The sequence below is a fragment of the Mus caroli genome, chromosome 14 (genome assembly GCF_900094665.2).
Source record: "Mus caroli chromosome 14, CAROLI_EIJ_v1.1, whole genome shotgun sequence".
NCBI classification, from domain to species: Eukaryota; Metazoa; Chordata; class Mammalia; order Rodentia; family Muridae; genus Mus; species Mus caroli.
The window spans coordinates 100,360,377-100,372,514 of record NC_034583.1 but is presented as its reverse complement, the minus strand read 5'-3'; the positions used below and the strand labels follow the sequence as shown (position 1 = coordinate 100,372,514).

The following is a 12,138-nucleotide window of genomic DNA, read 5'->3' as shown; positions in this document are numbered from 1 at the left end:
CTGTTAGAGAACTAAAGAAATAAACTTTGTGAATCCTCAGAAAGATTTTAAAATGTATAAGATTTGAAGAAACAAATATTTTTTAAATATGAACTACTTAGGAGCTTGTATTCTTCTCAGCTAATACAATTAAAATCAAAATGCTGCAGTTATTACATAAGTAACTACATTCACTTTGATGTGTAAAAAAATAATTTCATATGTAGGGGTGTGACATGCAGCTTATAAAGCAGTCTAAATAATCTTATTTATTTAAATACCTTTTAAAATAATTGCACTTCCATTGTAAACAAAAATCTGAATAAGTCAGAAGCAGCAGTGGCCCCAAATTTTAGCTTCATTATAAAATATTTTCTCTAGTGGGGAAAATAATGATGCCTGAAAACTATAGTCGCACATCAGGCTTTTGATTTATTTTTAAATGGTGAATGAAAAAGCCACGTTCTTCAGAGAAGCAATTTGTGTCACATTTTAAAATTTAATTAGTGCCCAATTTCAACGTAAAACACCAAGCATAAAACGACAGGAAGTAACTATTGTGCAAGAAACCTGCTTGTCGTTTCAGTGTGTGTGTGTGTGTGTGTGTGTTGAGTATACCGCTGTGCAAGAAACAATTTCAGCATTATATTATTCATCGTTCGTTCATAACAAAACACATTATTAAGCATTTACAGCCACATGCAATCATTTCCATCAAAATTCATTTGCTCTCTATTTGATAAAAAAAATAAATAAATAAAGCAGTGCAAAGACCATTTGCAGAAATAGGAGGCACTGAACAGTCCCAAGGTGGAGCTGTCTCCTGTGTTATATGACACTGGCAGATTAAAGCACTTCTGATGGGGAAGGGCTTAAAGGCTGAGTCAAAAGCCAAGAAGTCTCTTTATTTACGCCTACCTCCCAGTCCTTGGCAATCTGACTAATAACAAACTGAGCTAACTAGAAAGACTCGACCGTGAGGAAGGAGAGCTGTACAGCAGTCTGGATCTACAACCAAAGAAAGCAAGAGTGAACACCCCCGGGTCTCCGCAAAGCGTCTTGTTTATTTACAGTGATCAGCAGCTTGTCAATGGTTAACTATATGCAAAACAAAGTCAGCATAGCTGTGAAGTATGCTGTGAATATTAATTGGGGGAGAAAGGGACTCTGGCTTCAGGATGCTCCAGTGTGTGTTCTGCCTGCAAGACTTTCAATGAAAATTTAAGGGCTCAGCGTTTCGCCTTCGACCAGATGTTTTAACTTTCTGAAGCTATGGGACTTGAGAAAAAGTGATATTTGAGGAGAAAGTGCACTGTGGTCCTGTGGTTGGTGTTTTCTTTTTCAATAAAGAACCTGATTGACTTTGGACACTTTTTCCAGCTGGGCATTTCATATCGCACCAGGAAGTGACTGCTTTACAGGTAGGAGCAATGCATGCAGCTTTTTTTTTTATATCGATGTTTGTATTATCTTGAAGACAGTGAATTTCTCTCTCTCTCTCTCTCTCTCTCTCTCTCTCTCTCTCTCTCTCTCTCTCCCTTCCTTAAAGGATACTCAGTTTTATCTTTGTTCACAAGCCAAGCTAACGCTGAAGCAGATGCTTTTCCTCCTGAGCTGTTGGCATTTAGTCCAACAGCTGGCTGTAGGGAAAACCAGATTCCATAATATGCGATTATTTCTTTTTAAATATGCAGCTTGTTGTTAGAAACTAAAAGTGTGTGCCTTCTGAGGGACAACTGGATGCTATGGTTGAATTTCAAGTATAGGCACATTAGGCAATGCTTTGAACTTCGTATGATACTTTTATATGGTTCTGTCACGAAATTATATAGTCTTTGAAAATATGCAAATGGAGTTGTGGCTATTTTAAGATTATATTAGATATGGGCAAGAGAGGCTGACTCTTGATAGCTATACATTTCTGAAAAGATTTAAAACTATACCAGGCACATTTTAAATATTACAAGTTGCTTATAAGATAAAAAAAATAAGCTGTTAACATCTGGAAAATATTTACTGGGTTCTCAGGATGCTGCTGTTGATGAAATAAATCAAACTCCTTGTTAGTAATTTATGAATTACTTAGACTTTCTGTGAGCCAAAGCACAAGCGGAAGGCTCCGACACAAGCTCCTTCCTTCTGAGCAGAGTGCTCTGGACTGTTTAAAATTAGTCTTTCTCCCCATGGAAATGTAGAGCCTCCTAACTTTGCCTTGACATGCAAAGGCTTTCTATTGTTTTGTTCCTTCCATTGCCTTTTGCCTTCCAGAAACTTTGGATTGTAAGTTTCCAAGGAAACAATGTATTTTCAGGGACTAAAGTTTACTTTCAGGCTTATTGACTCAGTCTGGGATATTTAATCTGATTGTAATTAACATCAAAGTTACTATTTGTTTTTTTTATCTACAAAATGGAAAGCATTAATCAGCATTGTAATGCTCAATGGTTGTGAAATATGGTGCTTGTCTTTCAACTTCATTTATCTACTTATGGCCAAATATTTAAAGAAAGGAACAAGTTTATATATATTTAGATTTGTCTGTGTTTCTCCTTGTCTCTGCAATCATTTCAAAGTGAGTCTTTCTGAGGACTGCTGATATACTTGTAGTGTTGTGGGAATTGATGGCTTATAAAAATGGTTGCTTACTAATCTATCATTTTTTTTAGGCATCTAAAGAATATCCTGAAACATTTTAAAGGTGTGCAGTTTATTTCAGACCTCATTCTTTGCAAGTGTATGCCTTATGGAAGGCTGAATTGTGAGGTGACATTCAGTGTCCAACATCCTGCTTAGTGTGTCCTCTGCAAGTCATTGGCCAGACCTTCAGAGCAGGCATTGCTTGCTTTGTTGTCTCATTTGTTTGTTTGTTTAGAGAATATTGATATACATGTTATCGATTTATTTTTATTTAACTAAGTTTTACTTCATTCATGAGGAAATTTAAAAGCAGCAGAAAGTTTCTCACATCTAGAAATCCAAGATAAAGTGCCTTTTTAAAAAAAAAATGTGGGTATTTTTAAGCATATACATTTGATGCTCAGAAGCATCGTACAAAAAGCCTCAGGAAAAAAAAAAAAGAGCCGAAACAAAATCATTTTTATAATACTATGTTTTACTATACAATTAAAGACACATCTCCCTTAATCTTTTAAAGTGAATTTTCAACACTATGCATATATTCTGCAAAACCAAGAAAAGTTAAAACAAAGATATGCTTATACATAAATAATTATTTCAGGCTCCCTGAGAACATATATGCACTTACAAGTGCATACATATTTATATACACATTCACAATATTTTATCATGTATCTATCACCAGTGCTCTACTATTTTATCTCATTTCACCACACACACACACACACACACACACACACACACATATAATTTTCTGGCATTCATGGAATTTTTTGCAAGGGAAATATTTAGTCATGGTATATTCAGATATTCAGTTATGAACCATGTTGAAGTGTCCAGTTAGCCAGGAAGCATTCTCTTTTCTGTGAAAAGCACTTTTTAACACTTGCGATCACAAGTGTTGATATAATATTATAATGTTTAATTTTCCTTAATTTTGAGGAAGATACTAGTTAAAGTACTCTGTTTAAATGTTGATTCAAACTAAAAGAAAATGAAGATGCAGCAAGTTATTCATAGTTTCATGGCAATTTTCTTTGTATAAAAATCTTTTCAGACACTTCTCCCTGCTTTTGCCCATTTAAAATCCCTTGTTATTAAATTTTTTTTTTACAGAGTCAGATCCAATCATATGACAAAATGAAGCTGTGGACTTATCTCCTTTATCCATCTCTTCTTGCTTGTCTGTCTCTACAGTCCCAGTCACCAATGCCCTCAGTCAGAGGCTCTTGCGACACTCTTTGTAATTGTGAGGAGAAAGATGGCATAATGATAATAAACTGTGAAGAAAAAGGAATCAATAAATTATCCCAAATCAGTGTGCCACCATCAAGACCTTTCCACTTAAGCTTATTAAATAATGGCTTGACAATGCTTCACACGAATGACTTTTCTGGACTTACCAATGCCCTTTCAATACACCTTGGATTTAACAACATAGCAGACATAGAAACTGGTGCATTTAATGGCCTTGGGCTTCTTAAGCAACTTCATATCAATCACAATTCTTTGGAAATTCTTAAAGAGGATACCTTCCATGGTTTGGAGAACCTGGAATTCTTACAGGCTGATAATAATTTCATTACGGTAATTGAACCAAGTGCCTTCAGCAAGCTCAACAGGCTGAAGGTGTTGATTTTAAATGACAACGCTATTGAGAGTCTTCCTCCAAACATATTTCGATTTGTTCCTTTAACCCATCTAGATCTTCGTGGGAACCAGTTGCAATCATTGCCTTATGTTGGCTTTTTAGAACACATTGGCCGGATATTGGATCTCCAATTGGAGGACAATAAGTGGGCCTGCAATTGTGAATTGTTGCAGCTAAAAAACTGGCTAGAAAATATGCCTCCACAATCTATAATTGGTGATGTGATATGCTACAGTCCTCCACCTTTCAAAGGGAGCATACTGAGTCGCCTGAAAAAGGAATCTATTTGCCCTACGCCACCAGAATATGAAGAGCATGAGGATCCATCAGGATCTTTGCTGGCCATAACATCTTCAACAAGTGACAGCCGCCTATCAAGCAAGAATACGTCCATTTTGAAACAACCTACCAAAGCACCAGGTTTGGTACCTTATCTTACAAAGCCATCCACTCAGCTTCCAGTACCTTATTGTCCTATCCCTTGCAATTGCAAAGTTCTCTCCCCTTCGGGACTTCTAATCCACTGTCAGGAGCGCAATATTGAAAGCTTGTCAGATCTACAGCCTCCTCCACACAATCCTAGAAAGCTGATTCTTGCAGGCAACATCATTCATACCTTAATGAAGTCTGACCTTACGGACTATTTCACTTTGGAAATGCTTCACTTGGGAAACAACCGCATTGAAGTTGTGGAAGAAGGATCGTTTATGAATCTGACACGACTCCAGAAGCTTTATCTCAATGGCAATCATCTGACCAAACTCAATAAAGGCATGTTCCTTGGTCTCCACAGTCTCGAGTATTTGTATCTTGAGTACAATGCGGTAAAGGAAATATTACCAGGGACCTTCAACCCAATGCCTAAACTGAAAGTTCTTTATTTAAATAACAATCTCCTTCAAGTTTTACCGGCACATATTTTTTTAGGTATTCCTCTGACTAGAGTAAATCTTAAAACAAACCAATTCACCCATTTACCTGTAAGCAACATCTTGGATGACCTTGACTTCCTGATACAGATTGACCTTGAGGATAACCCCTGGGACTGCTCTTGTGACTTGGTTGGATTGCAGCAATGGATACACAAGCTTGGCAAGGGCACAATGACAGATGATATCCTCTGCACTTCCCCAGGGCATCTTGACAAGAAGGAATTAAAAGCCCTCAACAGTGATCTTCTTTGCCCTGGTTTAGTGAATAATCCTTCCATGCCAACCCAGAGTAGTTATGTTGTTGTCACTTCTCCCACAGTGGCGGCAGATACAGCCGGTACTCTCTTCAGTTCTCTCACTGATGCTGTGCCCCTATCAGTTCTAATATTAGGACTCCTGGTTGTGTTCATAACTATTGTATTCTGTGCGGCGGGGATCGTGGTTTTTGTCCTCCACCGTAGGAGAAGATATAAGAAGAAAAAAGTGGAGGAACACCTGAGAGACAACAGTCCTGTACACTTGCAGTACAGCATGTATGGCCATAAAACAACCCACCATACAACCGAAAGACCCTCTTCCTCTCTCTATGAACAACACATGGTGAGCCCAATGGTTCATGTCTACAGAAGTCCATCCGTTGTTCCAAAGCATTTGGAAGAAGTTGAGGAAAGAAATGATAAAGAGGGAAATGATGCAAAACATCTTCAAAGGAGCCTGTTAGAACGAGAAAATCATTCACCCCTCACAGGTTCAAATATGAAATACAAAACTACAGACCAATCAACAGATTTCCTGTCATTTCAGGATGCAAGTTTATTATATAGGAACATTTTGGAGAAAGAGAGGGAACTACAGCAGCTTGGCATCACAGAGTACCTAAGAAAAAATCTTGCTCAGCTCCAGCCAGATGTGGAGGTTAACTATCCTGGGGCCCACGAGGAGCTAAAATTAATGGAAACATTGATGTACTCACGACCAAGGAAGGTGTTGGTAGAACAGACTAAAAATGAATACTTTGAGCTCAAAGCTAACTTGCATGCTGAACCTGACTACTTAGAAGTCCTGGAGCAGCAAACATAGAGGGGCTGTTTGTGGGCTTTTGCAGAAACGCTGTGATTCTGACTTAAGTCCAAACTTTTGAAATAAGTGCCTTACGTGGGTGTTATCAATCAGAATTCAGCACAGCAGTAATCCTATGAGAGATGAAAGAAGAAAGTGAAACTCAGGGACAATTGAGGAAGCCATGGCATTATCATCAGGCAATATAGCCTGTTCCAAATAAAACAAGTCCTTGCATATAACTGTTGCAAGGAGTACGTAGTATTGCTCCATATGCTTACAAGTATTTCATAGAATTTCTCTTGCACACCTAAAGGGTTGAACACATAAAAAGCTCCAGTTTTCTTGGATACTCTATTCATGACTAAATACAATTAAATTTCATCAGTTAAGTATATACCTGTATATATATATATACATACATAGTATGTAAGGAATTTATTCATAATCACATATATTTCTGAAATTTATATTGTCAATCACACTAAATTTTCTCATAAAAAGTGAAAGGGGAACTGGAACTTAAATTTAAAAAGTGGCAATAGTAAGTAAAAATGTAAATTTTGTAATTACCTGGGCCATTAATGATTCAGAATTTTCAACAAAGGGTGCCATTGCTAAGGTTTCTGAATTCAGACTCAAGATGGCAAATAGTTCCTGTGGGATAAATAAGCAAATGTGTTAGTTTAATCTACACATTTTCTGTGGATATTTTTTGATGTAATGCTGCTGTGAACCTAAGGTATGTGATTTGTGTTTGACATTCTATTCTTCTTGGGATATTTTTTTTAAATGCTACTGAGATTCTACTGTATATATGATTAGAGCACTTAGTAAGTTTGCTTCTTTTCATAGTGTTAATTATTTGTACAACTGGATGATAATGATAAAAAACATGTCTTTTGTGGCATTTAATTCAAAGGTATAAAATGAATAGTAAAACTTATTTTATTTTTATTGACATACACTGATAGGTACTGTAGATTAGTAGCAAGAGGCGTTTCTACAGGTAAGTGTTCTGAGCTGCCTCAGGAGAGGGACAGTGTAGCTTTATTTTACAAGAAGGTATCACTAGATTTCTATGAACTATTTATTCTGTACAGTTTTGTATATTTTTGGTTCACAAGATAATTATACTTGGGTGCCTTTTAAGAAAGTTTAAGATTATTGCTCACTTCAATAAAAGTAAAATGAAAACATTTCTAAAAGTGTTTCAATCAATTATTCTAAGCTGTGATTCAATCATGTTATGATTATCACCTCAGTATACTCTCCGCATATGGAAAAGGCTGGTTCTATTTGTGTGTGCATAGAAGTTCTGTGTTCATCACACACACACACACACACACACACACACACACACACTAATCCTTTGGGTTTTCCATATGATTGACACCTAACCTAAAATAGGTGTTTGCTTATTTATTTGTATTTATAATTTTCATATACTAGACTCTATTGGGTCAAAAGAGTCACTCAGCATAATTGGCATCTGTGTTTTTAAGACATTGCAATCCTGAACTCTTGTTGGGAGAGAAATTAACGAAAAAAAAAAAAAAAGTACTCTTGTCCACTCATGTAACAATGTCTTTCAGCAATGTCTGAGTATTCTACCAGGTATTTCATCTTTCAATACTCAAATTCTTTTCTTACTACCAATACTGTGATATCTGGGTCAAAAGGTTTCAAGACTAGATCTGAGCCTATTCTGTAATCATAGTCACTGGATTTATATTGCAAATTATTTCTTACATGAATGGAATCAACACTTTAAAGGCTCATTGTAAACCAACATCACTTTATTAATTTCCAGAACTTGGAAAGACAACAGACTTGTGTTTTTGCCTCAGAATAAAACTTTCTAGGTAAAATGCATGTAATAAGATTTCTTTATGTTTGTAGAAAAACTATTAAGTACAGTGACTGATAATTTCTCCAAGGATGGAGTTTACACACAATACAATGAGTAAACAAAAAACTCTTGAACAAAAAATGTGTTATTCTATTTCTCCTACTCAGTTGAGTTTCTGCCAATTTTTTTTTTATCCCAATCACAACCATAGTAGTATTAGTAAGGTTTGAAAATCCCCATGCCTTAGGAATCTTTGAAGTGGATCTGTGCATGCAAGTACATACATGCATGAAGAAAAATATGCCTTCAGGACTATCCTCTTTTCAGTGCAGTAACATTTTCTATCTCCATGGATTTCTCATTGCTGAAATTAATAGTCATAATTTTTCAACTTATTATCAAGAGGAACAAAGTTATTTATGAAACCATGTAAGTATATCCTTCAAGTTACAGTTATCCACAAAATTAAAGGCAATAAAATATGAGTAAAACTTTAAAGGACGTGAAAAATATTATAGCTTCCAAGGTGTACCAATAATTTAGGTAACTGAATATTTATTTCTCAGTAGATATTCCCTTGCCATGTATTTTCCTACTAAGTATTAATTGTTGGCTTGCATCTCAAATAAGGTATTATGATCTGTCAAAAAATTTTAATTTAAATCTTTGATTATTTACTTTTGTTCTATATACCTTTTTTATTAAACAAAGTGAGAGCTATTTCATTACGTGTTTACAAAGTCACTTGGCCCCTGAGCTAACAGAGTAACCTAGTGCTCCAATTCTTATAACAGTACTTTCATCTTTGCCATATGAGGTGGTTACCTGAAAACCCCTAATTATATATGGTTACTTTCTTGTTCCAAGTAGAAATTATCTTGTTGTCATTGTGTATCACTGTATATCTTTATTTATGTACAAAAATTAAATTTCTGTAATGTATTGACAGTAGTATAATATTGTAGCAACAATATTTTTAATTCTGTCTTACTCTATTATATGTAAGTTACAGGAAGGTTTCTCAGAAAAGTCACAGTAGCCAGTAAATAACATAGAAGTCCTCGTGACTTTAAGACATTGAGGCCTTCCGTTAACATCCATCATTGGACTGAAATTTTAAAATTTATAGAAGAAAAATTCTATCAACTGTGCTGCTTTTTTACAATCAATGTCCTGTATTCTGGCACAGACAAAGCCTCTTTCTACTGATTTCATGTTAAATAAACTGAAGCATCATGTAAGCTGCCTTAAGCTCTCTTGATGCCTTGGCCAACTAATTCAAAAGGTTTAAGATTTGAAGCAGGATTGAAAATCTGACATATGTAAACCCCTTTTCATTAACGTCACACTTTAGAAGTAATGGCTTATATCCCTTCATGTGATTATAGGACTTTGTTGTCAAAGCTATATGTTAATATTTATTAATTAAAATACCTATATGTGATCTCTATTAATTTATCACATATGTATTTATATGTGATATCTACTAACTGATTAAATATATATTCAACAAGATAATATAAATTTGTATTATCATTTGTATGAGGCAACTATAAAGAGATATTAATATTCTTAATATTAAATTGCACTATTTTTGTATGAGAGTTAAGAAATAATTTAAAATACTTTAAAAGATGAGGAGACTAACAACTTGCTAGCTCTTAGTCATGAATTTTTTTTTTTCAGAAAAATATATACACAGAATTTTTAACAGAGCTCTTTATACAGTTGATAGTCAATCAAACAATCACTGGGAGCATTTCCCTACCTGTAAGACAATTACTGTGTCTATACAAACGCTATCTAGATATCTTGTCAAGTGGAAAATGGTTTACACAGTGTAAGAAGTTTTTTTCCTATTTTTCTTGCCCTTCCAGTATTTTATGACAGAGTCTTATAAAAATGACAAAATTTTAATGTAAACAGAGAGATTTTGATGTTTCTGTTCCTATCCCAGCCATATTAACCCTGTATCTGAGGAACAAATTTAAAAATTACTTAGGAATGGACTTATAATTAAGAACACAAAATTCAGAATTCCACTTTTTCTAATTTTTGATACACTGAAATATTTCCTTGGGTTCATATCTGCAAATATGACTCAAATATTGTATATTACTGGTATGTAGCTGGAGTTATAATTTTAACTTTAAATTATTTTGTTAATGACCATCCACTTACATAAGTAATAGCTTGTATTATCCTTATTGATGCTATTGTTTATTGAAGGTGGATTAATGCTTATTGTATACAAAGCCATTCTTCGGTGTTTATAATGGGGTAGACAGCCAGATACAAAACCCTTTTCTAGCCGCTGTGAAAGCAAATTAAATAGACAATTACTCTTCTGTTAGTAAATGTCTTTCAGCAGATTAGTGAATGAAGAAAGGAAACAATTCAAAACAACACATTACAGCGCACACTGGTGTACTCCTGACTTGACTCAATTAGCACTGGGCACATTTGAAATGGAGTATTTTTATTCCAATTTTTAAATGTAGAGAGCAAAAGACTTGGCCTTATAACGTAATTTTTTCCTTTTCACATGCAATGTTTTTTTTTTAAACCAAGACAAACATGATCTTCCAAGGATTAATTAATAATATTAAGTGAACAACTTATGTAAAATTTGTGAGAAATTAAATTTCACTTCATTAAGAAAGTATCGACAAAACAATCATATTCTCAAAATTATTTGATTGTAATGGATTCCCTATTTTCAAGGAAACCACCATTAGTGCAAATACATAGTAATTATTTTCCATATTTTCTTCATATTCTGAAGAATCCAAACACACAGAAATCCTTGTTATTTTATATCACTTGTAAGTTTATATAGCAACATATAGCAAAGTAAAGAGGTTCATGTGAAAGTGCTGCACAGCTTTTTTTTAAGTATCAGTTTTTATATGTTTTTGTTGTTGTTGTTTTTTGACCTTGTTTGTTTTTTCCTGTTTTGCCCAATATTTGTTTTGTTTGTTTTTATTAATCATTTTATTCATTTACATTTCAAATGATATCTCCCTAACCAGTTACCCCTCCACAATTCTCCCCTCCCGTCCTGTCCTCCCCTCCCCATTGCCTTTATGAGGGTGCTCCCCCACCCACCCATCCACTCCTGCCTCACTGCTCTAGCATCCCCCTACACTGGGGCATTGAGCCTCGACAGGAGCAAAGAATTCCCCTTCGATTGATGTCTGACAAGACCATACTCTGGTACATACGTATCTGAGTCAAGGATCCTTCCATGTCCACTCTTTGGTTGGTGGTTTAGTCTCTGGGAACCCTGGGTGGTTCAGTAAGTTGATGCTGTTGTTCTTCCTATGGGGTTGAAATCCCCTTTAGTCCTTCCTCTAGCTCTTCCATTGCGGTACCTGGGCTCAGTCAGATGGTTGACTGTGAGCACCTGCAGCTATATTTGTCAGGCTCTGGCAGAGCCTCTCAGGACACAGATACACGAGGCTTCTGTCAGCAATCTCATCTTGGCATCATCAATAGTGTTTGGGTTTGGAGTCTGCAAATGGTGGGGCCGTCTCTGGACGGCCTTTCCTTTAGTCTCTGTTCCAGTTTTTGTCCCTGTCTTCCTTTTGGACAAGAATATTTCTGGGTTAACTATTTTAAGATAACTCCATCCCTCAACTGGCAGCCATGCCTATCTACTAGAGGTGGTCTTTTTTTTGGGGGGGGTGGAAATGAGTATAATATAAAAGTTAAATATGATTGTAGTCATTAAAATACATTAATCAGATAATTTGGCACTCCATCTTAGTACTCTAAAAACAAAACTACATATTATATTACAGAAAACAAAAAGATACTAAATCACAGCACAGTCCATAAGTCATCTGGAGTTCTTTCTTTCTTTCTTTCTTTCTTTCTTTCTTTCTTTCTTCCTTTCTTTCTTTCTTCCTTTCTTCCTTTCTTCCTTTCTTCCTTTCTTTCTTTCTTTCTTTCTTTCTCTTCCTTTCTTCCTTTCTTCCTTTCTTCCTTTCTTCCTTTCTTCCTTTCTTCCTTTCTTTCTTTCTTTC

At 35.3% G+C, this 12,138-nt stretch overlaps 1 protein-coding gene across 2 annotated transcripts; it reads left to right on the top strand.

The window, feature by feature from the left end:
• The first annotated feature begins 877 nt into the window (after window positions 1-877).
• Window positions 878-7,458, top strand: Slitrk6 (SLIT and NTRK like family member 6). Of its 2 annotated transcripts, none has more exons than XM_021182615.1 (2): window positions 878-1,400; window positions 3,733-7,458. In XM_021182615.1, exon 2 carries the CDS (start codon window positions 3,757-3,759, stop codon window positions 6,277-6,279), a length of 2,523 nt encoding a protein of 840 aa, XP_021038274.1. In that variant the 5' UTR covers window positions 878-1,400; window positions 3,733-3,756; the 3' UTR covers window positions 6,280-7,458. The 2 variants fall into 2 exon arrangements, with proteins under 2 accessions (XP_021038274.1, XP_029324597.1); XM_029468737.1 differs by having other exon boundaries at window positions 929-1,400; window positions 3,814-7,394.
• The last annotated feature ends 4,680 nt before the right edge of the window (window positions 7,459-12,138 follow it).

Excerpts from the sequence above, each read along its gene's own strand:
- Slitrk6 (XM_021182615.1), top strand. The coding sequence starts at position 3,757 with ATGAAGCTGTGGACTTATCTCCTTTATCCATCTCTTCTTGCTTGTCTG.